Consider the following 18,998-nt stretch of genomic DNA (forward strand, 5'->3'; position numbering starts at 1 on the left):
GTGTTGTCCATGATGGATGTTAGCTTAGACAACATCCTCTCCTCCCCAACCTGCTCGATGGACTTCAGCGGACAGTCCAGGACCGAGCTGGCCCTCCTGACCAGTTTGTTGTGTTTCCCCTGGTCCCTCTCTGCCATTCCACCACTCCAGCAGACCACAGCATGGAAAATAACAGAAGCCACTACAGTGTCGTAATATGTCCTGGAGCGTCCTGTTCACCCCAAAGGATCTCAGCCGCCGTAGCAGGTGGAGACGACTTAGACCCTTTTTGTAGAGTGCATTTGTGTTCGTGGACCAGTCCAGTTTGTTATTGAGGTGAACACCCAGGTATTTGTACTCCTCCACCGCTTCAGTGTCCAAACCCTGGATGTTCACTGGTGTAATAGAGGGTGGCTTCTGGCTGAAGTTAATCACCAGCTCCTTCGTCTTGCTGGCATTGATGCAAGCTTCGCACCAGCTTACAAAGTCTTTGATGACCCCCATGTATCCCAGTTTGTTTCCTTCCAACACTCGACCCACAATGGCGGTGTCGTCTGAGAACTTCTGGAGCTGGCGAGTGTCCATGTTATAACTGAAGTCTGCAGTGTACAGGGTAAAGAGGAAAGGAGCGAGTACTGTTCCTTGTGGGGTCCCCGTGCTACAGAGAACGCAGTCAAGAAGCCTCACATACTGGGGTCTCCTGGTGAGGTAGTCGATAATCCATGTAGATAACCGATGGTGCACTCCTGCTCCTTCGAGCAGAGAGGTGTGAAGAGCTCTGGTGACTGGGGGAGGGAAGGGCTTCTGAGTCAAACCTGTTAAAGAACTGGTTCAGTCTATCAGCCCAAACCTGTTCTCCAGACTCTGGACCCCCTCTGCTCGCTGTGCTTCATTCAGTTATGGTTTTCAGCCCTCTCCACACACCTCTGGTGTTGCTCTGCTGGAGCTGCTCCTCCAGTTTCCTCCTGTCGTTTCCCCTCCTTATCTCTCCCTAAGCTCCTTCTGGACTGTACAGTGTTATCCACACAGAAGTTGATATAGTCTTTTATGCAGGTAGTTAGTGTAGGTCCAGTGTTTTGTTTTCCACATACTGAGTGACAGTAGGGAGGGTTGAGCACAAGGAAACATGATTAAAATCTCCAGAGATGAAAAGGAAGGCTTGGGTGTGTGATGTCTGCAGCTTGGACACTACTGTGTGAATTGTCTCGCATGCTGCTGCCGCATCTGCCGCTGGCGGATCGTAGGCAGTTGTCACGATGACTTGCGAGAACTCCCGTGGCAGGTAATACGGTCGGATGCTAACTGCTAATGCTCCACATCTCGAGTACAGCGCTGCTCCTTAACACTAATGTGCCCCACTTTAAACCATACTCACTGTCTTTTCAAAGATGGTGGAAAAGTGGGTTGCTAGTTCTGTCACCAAACATTTTAGACTACATCCACACTAGCATGTTAATATACAGCACTTTAGACATCCGCATATCATTAACAGACACATCAGCGATTACATTTCTGCACTCTATGATACTGACTCATACTGGATACCGTATTACAAATTGGTCCTATACAAGTCTAGCTGCTATTGGGCCAATCGAATTATGCTACAAATTAGCATTGAAAATATTAGACAGGAAACCGATGTCATACTATCACTGTCAAATTAGAGATAAATACAAGTTTTTAAATTTTACAAATTCAAAATTATTTAAATCTGTGTCTAATCTACAAGGTTATACATGGTCTGGCACCTCTACCAATGAGTGATCTTATTACACAAAAGTCTAGCAGACTAGCATCTCGATTGACTCGAGCCACTGAAAGAGGGGAATTGGCATTTAGGCGTACAGCATTTTCACAGAATGCTCTGTCATATCAACGAGTGACCTTGTGGAATAGATTTCCACTGTCAGTGAGGGAAAACACAAGTTTTCCTATTTTTAGAAATCACTTAAAAGGGTGACTGAGGGACACACAAACATGTGATCATGTTTAAGTAGTCATGATTATATGCTGGACGTGACACAGAGTGCATTACAAAAAGGGAAACAATTATTAGTGTAATGGGTCAGTGCAATATCAGGACAGTCAGGGCATGTGCAAGATTGGGGTTTGTGCAATATAACTGATGTGATGTGATTGTGTTTTACATTGTCCTCTGTTGTCCACTCTTGTTGTCATTGTTTGTTCTGATATGATGTGAGTCTCTGTGTGTTTTTACTAACTTGCGCACCAACCTGCCAGAGGGTCTGCAGATGGAAATTAGCCAAAGGCTATAATCTGGCATTTACATTTGGCTTTACATTTGTTAAAATATTCATCAATATGTATAGTCCCTCTTTCTAAATAACATAATTAAAATTCAAATTAAAAATTGAAAACAAAGAACACTGGCAGAACATGTCGAGTGAGATTATGATTCAGGATGAATAGAATCTACAGTTTTTACTTACACTGTAAAATCGAATTAGTTCCCAGAACTCAAAAAATCTATGCAAACTCATTGTCTCAAAAAACTGAGTAAAGCTTAATTAAGATGAGTAAGTTAGGGTGACCTACTCATTGCAAGTATACAGTTCTAAGAATGACTTTCTGACTGTGCAATACTGATTGTTTACACACTGACAAACATTTCAAGTTCTACTAAATTAAAAAAAACAACCTGCAGTAACTTATATTAATATAACACTGTATTCAAATATGATTCAAATAGAATAATTAACAACACTTCTTGTAATGGTGTTTAAATCAGCCCAACTTTTATTTTGAAATGTAAAACAATATAACAGCCAACATCCTGGACACTGTTCTGCTGAACAACAAACGATTATACTGCCGTCACTGTTATAATCTTACTCCAGAGATCAGCTGATCAGCTGATCGCCCTGATGCCGGCCGGCTCGCTGGCCAGGCCCGCAGAAGTACCAGCTGAAATTTGGAGGAAAACACATCGGGGATGCAGAGGTCAAGGACAGAAGAGAAGAAAAAAGGTGACGGTGAGACAGCGGAGGCTCGAAGCGAGGAGGAGGTTTAAACCGTGTCTGCCGTCTATCGTGATGGGAAATGTGCGATCGTTGGCAATTAAAATCGACGAGCTCTCAGCACTGGTACGGAGTCAGAGGGAATACCGAGAGTGTAGCCTGATGTGTTTCACCGAATCATGGCTGCACCAGGTCATTCCCGATGAGAATGCTTCCGTGGAAGGCTTCCACACTGTTCGGGCGGACAGGGACAGCATCGCTAGCGGTAAGCGTAAAGGAGGTGGGCTTGCTGTTTTAGTTAACAACCGGTGGTGTAACCCTGCCAACATAACAATCAAAGAAAGGATTTGTTGCCCGGACACTGAACTGTGTGCTGTTGGACTCAGGCCGTATTATTTACCCAGGGAATTCTCTCACGTCATCTTGGTGGCTGTCTATGTTCCCCCCTCTGCTAACCCCACAGCTGCATGTGACACTATCCACTCTGCCATAGCTCGGCTACAGACTCAGCACCCGAGTGCCTTTATTGTGATCTCGGGTGACTTCAACCATGTATCACTGGACAATACACTACCAACATTCAAACAATATGTGGACTGTCCCACCAGGGGAGAGAAAACTTTAGACTTACTGTATGCTAACGTCAAGGATGCATACAGCTCCTCCTCCCTCCCCCCACTTGGTAGGTCAGATCATAACCTGATTCACCTCACCCCCCGCTATGTGCCAATTGTGAGGAGGGAACCTGTGACCACCAGGACTGTTAGGAGGTGGTCAGAGGAGGCAATAGCGGAACTACAGGGCTGTTTCGAGGTGACCGACTGGGAAACACTCTGTGAGCCTCACGCCGAGGACATCAATGGGCTTACTGAGTGTATCACAGACTACATAACTTTCTGCACCGACTCCATTGTTCCAGCTCAGACTGTTCATTGTTACCCAAATAACAAGCCGTGGGTGACTAAGGACATCAAAGCCCTCCTCAACAACAAGAAGAGGGCTTTCAGAGGGGGCAACAAAGAGGAGGTGAGGAAGGTCCAGGTGTTACTAAAGGACAAGATCAGAGAGGCTAAGGACAATTACAGGAGGAAGCTGGAGTGGAAACTCCAGCAGAACAGCATGAGAGAGGTGTGGAGGGGCATGAAGACCATCACTGGATTCAGGCCAACCAACAGCAGGGGAGCTGAGGGAGGTGAGAATAGAGCCGACGAGTTGAATCTGTTTTTCAATAGATTCGACACCACAGTGTCTGCTCCCACCCCCACAACCTCACCTGCAGTCAGCCTGGAATCCAGAGCCACACCACTGTGCCAGCCTCTCTCTTCACATGTTGCCTCCTGTGAGATTCCTGACACCCCTCCCCCACCCATCACCTTCACTCAATACCAGGTTGAGATGCAAATGAGGAGACTTCACTCAGGCAAGTCTGCTGGACCAGACGGAGTGAGTCCCCTTGTCCTCAAGGCCTGTTCCCCCCAGCTGTGTGGAGTCTTTCATAAACTGTTTATGCTGAGTCTGAGTCTGCAGAGGGTCCCGGTGATGTGGAAGACATCATGCCTCGTCCCTGTACCAAAGACGCCACGTCCCAGTGGCCCCCAGGATTACAGGCCCGTGGCACTGACCTCCCACATCATGAAGACCCTGGAAAGGCTCATCCTGGACCAGCTGCGACCCATAGTAAGACCACATCTGGATCCCCTTCAGTTCGCTTATCAGCCTCGTCTCGGAACAGAGGACGCCATCATCTACCTGCTCAATCGTGTCTACACCCATCTGGACCAGCCGGCGAGCACTGTGAGGGTCATGTTTTTTGACTTTTCCAGTGCTTTCAACACCATCAGGCCGACCCTCCTGGGTGATAAGTTAGCAGCGATGCAGGTGGATGCTTCTCTGGTGTCCTGGATTGTTGATTACCTGACAGGAAGACCACAATATGTACGTCTCCCACAGTGTGTGTCTGACAAGGTGATTAGCAACACAGGGGCACCACAGGGGACTGTCCTCTCCCCCTTCCTCTTCACCCTCTACACCACAGACTTCAGCCACTGCACAGAGACCTGCCATCTTCAGAAGTTTTCTGATGACTCTGCGGTGGTTGGATGCATCAGCAGGGATGATGAGACAGAGTACCGGGCTGTGGTCGACTCCTTTGTCACGTGGTGTGAGCAGAATCATCTGCAGCTCAACGTGGCAAAGACCAAGGAACTGATCGTGGACTTCAGGAAGACCAGGAAACACTTGACCCCTGTTTCAATCCAGGGGGTCAGTGTTGACATTGTGGAGGACTATAAATACCTTGGAGTACACATTGACAATAAACTGGACTGGGCTAAAAACACCACAGCACTTTACAGGAAGGGCCAGAGTCGTCTCTATTTTTTGAGGCGACTGAGGTCCTTCAACATCTGCCAGAAAATGCTGAGGATTTTCTATGAGTCTGTGGTGGCCAGTGCGATCCTCTATGCTGTTGCATGCTGGGGGAGCAGGCTGAGGGTCGCAGATGCCAACAGACTTAATAAACTGATCCGTAAGGCCAGCAATGTTGTGGGGATGGAGCTGGACTCCCTCAAGGTGGTGTCGGAGAGGCGGATGCTGTCCAAGATAAAGACAATGTTGGATAACACCTCCCACCCACTCCATGACATGTTGGTCAGTCACAGGAGCTCGTTCAGTGAGAGACTGAGATTACCGAAAAGCACCACTGAACGACACAGGAAATCATTCCTGCCTGTGGCTCCCTGTACAACGCATCCACTTAACACACTGTTTGCTGCTACAACTACACATGTTTCTTTCCAAATATTTATTTATAAGTGACTTATGTATGTATGTATGTATATATATGTATATATTGTACTATTCTTAGTTAGCGTATTGTCTGTCTTGTCTTAATGTTGGTTTAAAATGGAGCACTGTAACAAAAAATAATTTCCCCCAGGGATCAATAAAGTATTCTGATTCTGATTCTGATTCTGATTAAACTAAATCTCAGATTTAATTATTCTGAAAATAAGTTTAGGCCTACCACAAGTTTGTTTTGTACTTACATTACTTATGTAATCAAAATAAAATGTATTTATTGTTCTGTCACAAGTGCAGTCTCTACATCAAACAACACATTTGTTTTACATTCATACACTGAAGCTGTTATGCTGTAATAATTTAAGGATGCTTGTTTCCAGTCCAGGCATCACTGCCTGAATGACTGTCATGGATCGAGGTGATCAGAATGTAAGTGCAGAAGAAAGTCTTTACCTTCCCTTCAGTACAGTGGCAGTGGATGTGGGTTGGAGATGCAATTACCTTCAACCTGCAGGTGACCATCTTCACTGACCAACCACCTGTGATGGAGGACTCATCAATCTCAGGCTCCCTCCCCACTGGAGAGGTGCCATTCACTGTCCCACTTGTCAGTCTGGATAGCCAGCCGATACACAATAATGTCATGAAAGCATATTTTTAAAAGGGCTCTGCAAACATGGCCAATAACTTTCATTCTGATGATCTGCAGAATAATTTGGCCACAAAACAAATTTCACCCTTCAAAAAGTTGCAGACTTCACTATATACAGTGCAGACAGTGTGGACCCTCTAAACTAAGTCTTTAGGATATGATCTTTGAATGAATGCAGACCAAACTGTCGTTGTATTTACTTACACAGCATGTCTTGTAGGATTAACTGGAGTCATCAGCAACAGCACAGAGCAGTCACGTCTCAGGTCTAATAATAGAAGACAGGAAACTAAAGCATAAAGGAAGCAGCAAGTAAAGCAGTTTGATGTAAAGTATGATTAAAGTTCAGCCTGATTAATATAAATGTGACAGCTACTAATATATTGTGGGAAGTAAACTGTAACCAAAATCCTTCCCACTCAGCTGATGTCTTTCTGTCCAACAGCTGCTCTTCTAGACTTGTAAGAGTTTGATGTGATGTGTGGAGTGCTGATTCAGAGCCTCACAGACAGTAAGAAGCACACAGAGGGAGAAAAAACATAAAATTATTTGGAAGCTGATTTAATCCTTAATGGCTGTTCAACCATTATAACCCTTGTAAACATTATAACCATTATAACAACTCAGAAGGTCAATGTAGGCCTCATCCACTCAAATTAGACTAGCACATATAGTACTACAAACACCATCTATTACTGTGTCTGAATGTGTGGTAAAGGCACTGTCAGTATAGGCTTAAAGAGATATGTGTTTCAGGTCGCCGGTTCGATCCCCTGCTCTGTCTGTCTCGGTCGTTGTGTCCTTGGGCAAGACACTTACCGCCTACTGGTGTTGGCCAGAGGGGCCGATGGCGCAATATGGCAGCCTTGCCTCTGTCAGTCTGCCCCAGGGCAGCTGTGGCTGCAACTGTAGCTGCTTCCACCAGTGTGTGAATGTGAGAGTGAATGAATAGTGGTATTGTAAAGCGCTTTAAGGGTTATATTAATGCAATCCATTATTATTGTTATAAAACAGACATGTTCATTAAATGTAAAAACAGCTTGCTTATGTTGGTAAAGAAAGATTAAATTTAACATTAATAGATGCCACAGATGTTCAAAAGAAACCACAAAGAATTAAAATAGATACAGAGGTTAAGAATGTACAGTTCATCTGTTATAAAAGTGGACTGAAAACAAGCCCCGCCCCCAATGGCTGCACCTTCAGAAAAAGTTTTTCTCGGTTGTTATCTAGTAGCGGTTCACTTTTCTATTTCAAACAATCAACAGAAAATTTCACAGAGAGATTTTATATAAGGTTTTTAAATGTCAGAGGTTGGAGGTGAGGAAGAAAGTGGACCCAAACGCAGGACTCACAGTGCAGGATAGGGCTGTTTATTGGAGGGAACAGAATGAACAGATTGAGAGATGAATAACTGACTGACGGGAAGTCTGGCTGAACTAAGAACACGGTAACAACATTACATCAATGACAAGACAAAGAACTGGAGGAAACTGAGGACTTAAATGCACTGACGGAAAAAGACGATAGGAGACTGGTGAGTCACACAGTTGAACTAAATCTGACTAATGATACGCAGGGACTAGAACATAATGCAAATAGGCAGGGGACTGACACAGGAAATCAGGAAATATGAAAACTAAACAGTGACAAAAGTCCAAAACTGAAAACAAAGGGTCATCGACCCGGGAACCCTGACATTAAAGCTGTGGGTTACTTTTTAAGTAACATGAGCCCAGAGGCAGCAGCAACGGCAGTCTAACACTAGCTAGCTAGCAGAGTTCATAAACCTGGTGCTAAGAAGTCAAAATCTGTTTGAACAAGAGTAAACATTTACTCACTGAGTCAGTGAATCACATAAAGAATCACAAACAATGATCTCTGGAGCTGAAGCTTCTCCAGGTTTGCTCAACATATTCCAGAAAAAAATGAACATGAACACGCAGACTGATCTGTGAGAAGAGGAGGAAGGCATTTTCAAACCATATAGTCAAAACTTCCAGCTTCCTGAGTTGATCAGCTCTTTGAATAAAAAGTACTGGTAACTTACCTAACATGAGATCTAATAACAAGCTGATAAAAATTGAGTTCAATCTACTTACTGTTTACCATGGTTTAAGAACAGTTTACAAAAACAATACCATCAGGTCATGAATTTAAATAAAAACATAGGACTTTTATACACACTAATAATGTGGGCAGCTGTAGACACGATGGCTAACACCTGATAATTGCTCATGGCCACATCTTAGCTCAGTGCCTGCAAAACAAGCTGCTTCTTTCCACCACTTTTAAGTGGTTAGATAAATGCACATTCACATATAAAACTCTGAACTACTAAAAGAAGGTACACCTCTTTTGGAAAGTTGGCCACAGCTGATGGCTTGCATACTCTGGCTTCCTGAACAAATGGGGGACCATGCACATCAGGGGTGTCAAAAGGGGGCCAAAACTCAAGGCCCGCTTTAGGTCTCGGGCCAAACAAGATAAACATTTATTGAACACACTAAAACAATGTTCTTCAAACATAAATATGAATAAAAACAGACAGGAATATTATTCCAGATTAAATAAACTTAAAAAATAAACTTTAACTTTAAATATTTTGCTCTTCATAAAAATATATCCTGTCAAAATTACACAAGTTAGAAATATGAACATGCTGCCAAAACCCAGAAAAATAAATGAAAGCAAACACAAGGTTGGAGCCGCATGCAGACGAGCTGGGCGCTGCTGCAGGAGTGCAGCTAATAAACTGCGCGGGCCATTCAGTGTCTTTCCCTGAGTGCATCATTACACTGCAGCTGCATCTGAATCTGCACAGGTGCAGTTTCCATGTAAATGGGTTGCGAAGCAGCTCGAAATTCACTTTATGTGCTTCAAAGTCACCAAAGCGCCACAAACTCAGTGCACAGTGCCCTCAGCTTATCAGGAGAGTCAGCCGACTTCGTTCAACATTACTTGGCAACAGGGAGAGTGAGGCAAGTTGCACTGGTGCATTTGTGACAGCTTCACCGCATCATAGATGCCCATGAACTGACAGGTTTCCTTGCTGAGGTCAAAAACCCTATTGAAAGTTTTTTCCTCAACTCAGCCAACGGACCTCTGTATGAGTAATAGGTTCAGTCCAAAACACATGGTTTGCTTACATGTTGCTTCAAGCACAGATGTGTTGAAGTTTTGTCATCAAATGAGTCAAAAGCTGCTCCTTTCTTTCTGAATTTAATTAAAAACTGTAAAAATCCCAATTTTTACAGGGATCACTAAGAACTAGAGAAATATGTACTGGGACAAACCTGATGATCTGTTGCCCAATATGTCTGTGTTTGGTCATCATATATTAGGCAGAGCTTCTGAATTTTCACTAGGGATGGGTACCGTGTGTTCTGACATAAACGGTAGTAACCAGACCGAAAAGCAGCGCACATTTCGGTGCTTTATTTCGATGCTTTTTTTTTTCCTGAGCTGTGATACACTTCTAGCCAATCATTTTACGTTTCCGAGGATAGTAGGCGGGGCCAGGTACGTACGTTCTGTTAGAGCAGAGCTACAGATTAAAAATGTCCAAGGCGAAGCGGTCAAAGTCTGGCTGTACTTCACAGCAAAAGATGCAAACTCAGCAGCAACAAGTGCTTTAAGCTGATACTGTGATACTGTCAAAGGAGGTAACACCTCGAATCCGATGAAACACCTGGCGACGCATAGCGTTTTTTTAAAAGCCGAGAAATGCGCCGTATTTGATAGCTTGCTGCGAGACCTCACACCGAGCACATCTACTGCGGGTGTGGTGCCTGTTATCGACCCGGAGTTAGCAACATCCCCCAAGAACCCGAAGAGGAGAGTCCTGGCCCCTAGCCCTGCCAGTGTAGCAGAAATGATGAGGATGATGATGCAGCAGCAGGCGTTCTTCTCTGCGTGAGTAGCTTAATGTTGTTCGAGTGTAATTTACGTTGAGCTACATGCGGCTGTCTTCTTGTTTGATGGCAGATGCTCCCTTCACCCTGGACAAAAAGGCTAAAATGACCAAAGAAAAAGTGGAAAACAGCTGAACATGAGAGGTTTTTGGACAAAGTTTGTGTTTTTTCCATTGTTTAAGCTTCCAGCCAAGAGTGATGCCATATATGCCCCATAGCTGCAGAAAAGGCTAACATTGTTATCTTTTTACAAAAAACAGCTGAACATGAGAGGTTTTTGGACCAATTTTGTGTTCTCCATTCTTTAAGCACCGGTTCAGCACCGTTTAAGCACCGGCACCGTTTCAAAAGTACCGGTTTAGCACCGGTATCGGATAAAACCTAAACGATACCCATCCCTAGTTTTCACTGCTGCAGGATTCATGTTTCAGGTACATAAAGTTTCATTTGATCTTTAACGTGAGCTTGAGTTCAATTACATTTTATTTATTTAATGCTATAACACAGCAGCAGCTGTGGAAAGGTTCTTAAATTCACCTGAGAGGTACAGAAATTGGGAATCTCGACATGTTGAGCTGAGCACATGGCTGCAGCATCTGCAGCAGGTGTTGGGGGCGGATGATGTTCTGTCTTTGTTCACAGAAACTGCAGGCTGCAGCCCATTAAAGGTGCTCCGCCCTCACCGTGAATTCATCACAGTAGCATGGCGACTTTTTCAGCCAGCGAATCTCTAAGTGTGCTACAGAGGAAGTGATGAAGGAGATGGTCTCGGGCTGTCGTCCAGACGTTTAGTCGACGTCCAGACGAGATGAAGACCCCATCTGTCTCTCCACTCCTCGGTAAGTCAAATATTCATTCACTCCAACACACACACACAAAGAGGAGAACACATTTCTGGAGACTTACCAACGCCCTCTGACTGCACACTGTGTCCAAGCTGTCTGACAGGATTTTGTACTTTTAATGGGTTGCTACATCCACCTTTTACAAGAATTTATTAGTTTATTCATTTATTAGTTTTTATTAATTTTGCCTTATGAAACTGCATCATTAAAGGAAGTCAAGTTTACATTACAACGACTTCTGCTTCAGTTTGTAAAATCTTACATTTCTGTGACGCTACAAAGACATCATAATTTCACATAATAACTTAATCATTCGCATGACATTTGTTGTTTTATTTCAAGATATTTTTCACCAATTTTAGGTTTGTATAAATATTTTTTAACAAACAAGTGCAAACAGTTCAGAAAAGTCCTAAGACCTTTTCAGATATTTCTTGCATGCCCCTTATTAATCTTCTTCCACTAGAAGGTTTTTTATCATTCATTTCATGTGGTTTGGCTCACAGTAAGAAGGTCCTGGGTTTGAGTCCATTTGTCATGGTCGCACTGCCCAAAGCACAGGACTAGACTCAGCTGCAGACAAACCCGGACACACGAGGGTGTAGTATTAAGAGAAGTTTATTGTAGGAAGACGAGAGTGACATAAGCAATGAAAACAAAAACACTCTTGGCAAGTAAAACATGAACTGAAGGCGAGAGCCCAAAAACTGGCTCTGAGATGAGTTAGCAGGTAGCACATCACCGTGCATGAAGCAAACAAATAACTAGACGTTACCTGCACTCAATGAAACAAAGCTGTGAATTACTATCTGCAGCACGAAGGAAAACGCTACGAACAAGACTATGAGAAAATCACTATGATCTGTGGAACAATACTATGAGCTACCATCAGCAGCACTAACGAAAATGCTATGCACATTACAATGAGTCACTACAATGCAAAATCACCACACGAGCTAGGGCTCAAAGTCATAAAGGGGCAGTGGGGCGTTATATGAAGGAGTCTTAGGGCTGTCAAGGATGAGGAATGGGGAACCAGGCACTGGGTGATGTTCAGAGTAGGAGCCTTGAAGTGGTTGGCAAGAGTTACGAGGCAAAGACTCTTCTCCCTCCTCTTCCATTTTAACAGCAGCTTGCATTCACAGAAGTTGCATTACTGCCACCCCCTGGAGTTATCTAACATCACATCTAACTCTCTAAATCCTCTTAAATAATCCTGTATTGCTCAGAAACCGAAGAACCACTCCTTTCCCATCCATTCAACCACCTTCTCAAACCTGAATTCCCCAGTGTTTGCCATTTCTACCCTCATCATTCTCCTGTAGTTACCATGCATCCTGCACAGGGCTCTAGAGTGCGACCAATTTAGTCGCAAATGCGACCAAATTTTTCAGTGGTGCGACTAAAAAAAAATATTTGGTTGCACCTGTGCGACCAACTGTTCGGGTAGCAAAAAAAAAAAAAAAAAAAAAAATCTGCAGCCTTCCCTGTGGTCAACAACAGACACACATTTTGCCCCTATCGTGGACTAAACCAATCAGAGATAGTCAGGGGCGGGACCTCTCTGATTGGCCGTGGTCCAGTTGAAAGTGCAGGTGGAAGTGGGAGGTGAGTCGCTTGAATAAAGCGATATCAATTCATTAAATCCTGAATCGACTTTTAAATATAACTGTGTTTTGCCAGAAACACCAGATTCTCAGATTAAAGCTCACAAAACCATTTCAACAACAACCGAACAGCAGATGAGAGCAGGTACACGGACTCCACACAAAGACGTAAACACAGACCCGACGCATCAGAATCAGCTTTGTCTTTCTCGGCTTTCTCACCCGACGGCCCGCAGACGGACACGCTGTCGGAGCTCAGCGATCCTGATGCGTCCGGTCCGCGCTGTGATTACGTCTTTTTGTGCTGATTCTGAGCTGCAGGTTTTGTCTCTCCAACCAAAATTCACCGAGCTGAATTTTGCTGTTTTGCTTCCACGACTATTAAAATCACACTTCATGCACAGCTAGCTCTCTCTCTCTCTCTCTCTCTCTCTCTCTGTACTTCAAGAACAGTTTCCGTCTCCAATCTCTGTTTTCTGTATTATTCATTCGCTTATTACCCACCAGTCTACCGCTGTTCACAGCGCTGTGGCTGCTGTCTTTTTCTTTTCTTCACTTAAATGACCTGGGCCAAGAAAGCCTGTTTTTTTCTGTTGTTCAATACTGAAGAAATTTAAACTTTATATGCAGAACATTGTAGAATATTTTTAAGGTTATCTGCTATAAAAAGCCAGACCAGGAAAATCTCCTTCATGTTTTTCTGTGTTTTATTCTCAGTTACTTTCACACAAAGGCATCTGCTGTGATGTTCACAATGCTGATGAAGTCAGTGCTGATAAATGATCAGAATTATAATATTTCTGACTGTCTGAGGCTAAGTTGAATCAAATCAGGACTTTGAAAACCGGAATCAAATGGATTATAGAAATCAGTGATGATACGCAGCCCTATGAGCAGCCTAGGCACGACAGAAGTGGATGTAGCTGTAATAGGAAAAGAACTATTGCTAACTTTTCTGTTAAGGCCTGATCCTTCTGAAATTCATAGCCAGTGCTCTGACACGGTGTCATCAATCTTTGAATGCTGAAAAAGCAGCAGTGTATCCAGAAAAACACATTATATTATATCAATTATTATAAATTTGTGCCGGTACGCCTAACTTTAAAAAGTTAGGCGTACCGGTACGCCCATGGCAAAAAGTTAGTCTAGAGCCCTGCTCCTGCAGTTAATAAATACATGCTCAACTGTTTCCATAACACCACACCAAGTACACAATCCTGTCGAATGTTTCCCCTTCCTTCAGATTTAGATAATGGTATCTGTACTAGACTTGTAATCAAGACCGAGACCAAGTCGAGACAGAAAAGTCTTTAAAGTGCAGCCAGATGCTGCTTCGTTCACGGGTGTCAGGCATATTTGTGTTTTTGCGATGCACCCGCGCAGCCCTCCTCACCGCCCCGTCTCACTCCTTTACTGAGAGGACAGACGCACGCTCCACTTGACTGACGCGTCTCTCACCCTCTCTGTTTTTCACATAATGATATTGTTCTATATCCTCGCATGTGATTGGCCACAATATAGAGGGACTGAAGCATAGCTGAGCCAATCTGTGAGAGCTGAGCAGTGAAAGGAAATGAAATCTCTAAGCACGGCTGTTAGAGCTGATGCTTTTGAAATGACTGGTAGATTTATTAGGCTGTTTTGAGTTTTGTTCAAAAAAGAATGACTTCATATAGGAAAAATATATATCACATGTGCAGGACACCTTAAACTAGTTATTTTATTTAAGCAGCAAGGCAGAACAAAGTCGGGCCTGTATCAAGACACGAGGACTAAACCCCAATTCAACCAGACCCAGAACTGATCCAGAATTAAAACAGGACTACAACAGTTCAAAATCAGGACTACTGAGGACTTAACCAAGACAGACCCAGAATCAGAACTAGATGATAGCAGCACTAAAAATCATCATAGACCTGCACTACACTTATTTTTTAATTCAAGTCCACTATTTTGATTCAGGAGTTTATATAATTATTCAGCCTTGTTGTGCAAACGAGCCTGCAGAGCTTAATAAATGTAGAGTTTGAAAAGTAACAAATGGCATCTAAAAAGAAACACTAGGTACTGGATACATGTTCTGATGAGTTTTAACAACCATGTGACTAACATGTGTCTCACCTGCTCTTGTTCAGCTCTCTCTCTCTCCCTCTGTGCTGACAATCAAGCCAAACACCAACAGTGTTACAACAGTTGAAACCAGATATTTACTCTTCAGATAAAAACACTTTTTTAATTGTAACATCAAATCAGACTAAATGTTTATTTTTTAGATAAATATAAAAACATATTTGTTAACTTTAAGAGTAAAGAGAGAAACTATCTGTATTTCTTAATTGCAAATGGCACCAAATTGAGCCACACTTATGGTTCTTATGGTATATCTCTTGATTTCCCCATGTCACAGAAACAGGGGCTGTATCCCAATCCAGGGTCTGCAGCCTAACGATCCTCAAGGGCCGCGTACTCAAAGACCGCTGAGGCCGGAAGTGCGAGGCTTGTGTAATGGGACGGTCTAGCCTCCGTTGTGCTGATACTGTTGTTTGTCAATAAAGTTAAAAAAAAAAGCCTTCGTTGTGCTGCCCAGGTTGCCTAGCAACCATGATACTAACAGCTGGAAACGTGTCATAGCTTTGTTTGACAGAAATGAAGGAGAACATATTTTGTTCATTTGTTTGTTTCTACATGAGCTTTGATCATTCTCTGTAAGATGAAGCTCAGCTACTGAACGGCGTATATTTTAAAGGCTTTAAAACCAAGTTAGTACAAACGTCACTAACGTCACATAACTTTGCCGACATGTGGCCAACAGGAATGTTTAATGTTCTTCGTTATTAAACATTTGCACATAAATAAGTGACATAATATTCAGTACTTAAAGTTTACTCTTCGGCCGCTCCGCTTCTGCCGTCAGCCGCCATTTTTTTCTGCAAATTTATCCACACCCATTGCTGCGCTATGCATTCTGGGATATGTTGGGCCACGAAGTCTACACCGCCACATCCTTAAAATTCAGGGAAATGAAGGACGCATTTCAGGGCCGCATTTCGAGCAGCCTTTGAATTGGGACAGCCTTCGTCGCGCCGCTGTGACGTAATCGGCCTTGAAATGCGGCCTTAAGGCTGCAGACCCTGAATTGGGAGACAGTCAGGCTCTGTGTTTTTCCTTATATGCATCCACAGCTGTGCCACCAGTTTACTCACATGGACTCTACTAACCTATCAGAAGCTTCTTCAGCTCAGAATGGAATCGTCTGGAGTTTTCTTTTTAATTAACAATAAACTTAGTGTACATGTACTCCTACATTTGATGAAAGTGATAAAAAAAATAGAAGCTCTGTCTCTCTTTATTCTGACATTTAACTAATTCAAAAGATATTTCAACATGTATTTATCTAAAACAAAACAAGTTTACTCTTTTTAACAGTAAAAATTGGGTTTTTTTGTTTTCTCCAGTGTAAATATCTGGTTTCAGCTGTGAATATCCTGCTGTGTATTGAAGTTCCTCTGGTTTTGCATAGAAATATACTGAACAACATCCAAAGCATAATATATAAAATAACATCTACCTGAGTTTTTTTTAACACATGACCCTACGCTGTGTTCACTGCATCGTTCCATGTTTGGCACTGATCACCACCTGCACTCATGTATATATCTTTCAACGTAGCACTCTTAATTCTTATCCCTACTTTTATTTTTTCATGTCTATTTAAGTGCTATTTATGACACTATGTTTGCACTGAAGCACCGCAGCAATTTCCTAATGTTGTAAACCTGCTCAACATTTGGCAATAAACCCCTTTCTGATTCTGATTCTGATTCTTTGGAAGAAGCTCCTTATGTCCATTGTTGTGTTCATCAGTACACAACTGAAACCGATTTAGACTTTGTTTATCCATGAAGGGAAACAACTGAAAATATGAAATAAACACACATGTAGCTGAGACTCTCTAAAAAACAGCATTGTTGTTGTTTGGATTTTCATTTCGCCATTTGTTGAGTCACTCGAAGAGCAAGAAACGTAATATGGGTCAAGTGATCAGTTTGATGTCAATATTCATGATACACAAACACAAACATGATATCAAACAGCAGCCAAAGGGTCCAGGGATTCCTAGGTTGGGGAAGGGCAACAACAATCCTCTCCAGTCACTAATGTCAGCACTTTGGAGGAACCAGGCAGGGATGGGTCCAGGGACATTTTTATACAAAAGAGAAGAAAGTCACAAGCCAGGAACAGATACTGTGAACGAAATTACCACGAGAGAGCTGAGCAACACTGAAGAGAGTCACGCAACAATCCAGGGATGAGAAACGCCGACCCGCCATCTGAAAATAGTCACCAGAGACCAAGGAGCAGCAGGTGATTAATTGACTGCAGATGTGTTGGCTGGTGGCGGGAACACACAATGAGTTTCCCCTTGGTAGAGGGGAAACTCTATAACTGCACAAAAAACTATTTTTGGCCCACCTTCCTCAAACACGTATCTGCTGCTGAAACACCAGCGAGCACCGAGTTAAAAAAAACCACACATTTATTTAACTCACCTGAAATCGCACATCCACACTTCCTCCGCTCACACATGCTCCTCTTCTGCCACTCATGCTTTCACTGCACTTCACACTGCCACACTCAGGGGTCCAGGGAGAGGTTCTCAGACAAGTCTGGGAATCTTTATACAAAGACAAGTGTTAATATGAGCCAGAAATATACAACGAGCAAAGTTTAGCCGAGGCTGCATGAACTCAGGGTGTTCAACGATCCAGCGATGAGACACTCTGAGCCACAAACCCTGAATACTGGCCAAGGAGACAGGACTAGTCAGAGCAGGTGCATCAAAGGCCGGAGCCCAATATTGACATCCGCCCAGGCAGGGAGGAGACAGCGAGGAGAAGAGAGAGGGAGAGAGAACACAAAAACAATTCTGCAGCCCAATGTGAGTCAGCCGGAGAGACTCGGGGACATTGATGCAAAGGTCAGACTTCCTAGTTTTGTTATTTTGCACTTATTTTAGTTTGTTAAAGCCAATAATTAGTTCAGCATTCCCGTTTCTGAGTTCACATTTGGGTCTTTCCTCTGCCAGCCACGCAGCCACCATGGCAGAACTTGACCTCATTATGGACCCAGCAGACTCACATTGTCTCCTGAGGAAATGTGTGCCCAGCTTCAGGGTTGCTGTCAGAGCGTGGTTTATTTAAAGACCTTTTCAACAGACACTTGCAAGTTAGTTTTCTTGATGACTTCCTGTCGTCCACAACCTGTTCTGGGACGTTTCCCAACATGGAGTGTTTGGCTCAAGATGAACAAACCTCCATTTGGAACTGTTTCTGACCTTTAGTGACCTCTGACCTTTAGTGACCTCTGACCTTGTGACCTCTAACCTTTAGTGACCTCTGTCCTCCTGTTGCAGGTGTGTGTGTGCTGCTGCTGTCTGCACCGACTGTTTCTGCAGGTGAGTTGATGATGTGAAAACCATCAGTGAGACTCCAAAAGAACACAAATACACTTACTGTGTGTGTGTGTGTGTGTGTGTGTGTGTGTGTGTGTGTGTGTCTGTCAGTCCAAACCTTCAGCAGTTCTTCAGTGGATCTTCTTCAGTGTCTCTGAGTTGTGTTGATGATGGACAGACAGCTGATGGATGGACAGTGAAGAGGACCAGAGGAGGACTCACTGAGGACTGTGGAGCAGCTGGGTCAGAGTTTAGTAGGATTAACAGTTCCTTCTGTGCTCTCGATCTCAGTCTCTCCACTGGTGGAAATTTCCTGTGTGTAAGCTCATCTGGACATCAGAGTGAAGAAGTCTCCATCAGTGTCTCAGGTACAGACAGATGTTCCAGCTGTGTCTCTGTTTCTGTCTGTCTCTGTGTCACTCTGTTTGTGTCTCTGCTGGACAGGCAAAGATGTGATCCTGGAGATTCCTGCACTTCCTGTCATGACAGGAAGTGATGTCACTTTGTGGTGTACACCCAAAGAGGGAGAAAGACGAAAGTCTCACTTCGTCAGAGATAATGTTACACTTGGATCTGGACCTGAAGGAAAGTGGATTCTCTCTAACGTCCAGCGGTCTGATGAAGGTCTCTACTGGTGTTATACTGATATTCATCCACCTTCTCCTCAGAGCAGACTGAGGGTCAGAGGTCAGGGCACTGACATCATTTCCTGTTTAAAGACAAACTAACCTGCTGACCTGATAATGAACTGACTGAATCATCTTCATCA

At 43.5% G+C, this 18,998-nt stretch overlaps 1 protein-coding gene across 1 annotated transcript; it reads left to right on the forward strand.

Annotated features, from left to right (window-relative positions):
- Positions 1-17,876: 17,876 nt before the first annotated feature.
- LOC113018311 (uncharacterized) lies at positions 17,877-18,998 on the forward strand. Its single transcript, XM_026161368.1, has 3 exons — positions 17,877-17,957; positions 18,354-18,597; positions 18,674-18,998. Exons 1-3 carry the CDS (start codon positions 17,877-17,879, stop codon positions 18,955-18,957), a joined length of 609 nt encoding a protein of 202 aa, XP_026017153.1. The 3' UTR covers positions 18,958-18,998.

Source organism: Astatotilapia calliptera, unplaced genomic scaffold, assembly GCF_900246225.1.
Source record: "Astatotilapia calliptera unplaced genomic scaffold, fAstCal1.2 U_scaffold_6, whole genome shotgun sequence".
Lineage (NCBI taxonomy): Eukaryota > Metazoa > Chordata > Actinopteri > Cichliformes > Cichlidae > Astatotilapia > Astatotilapia calliptera.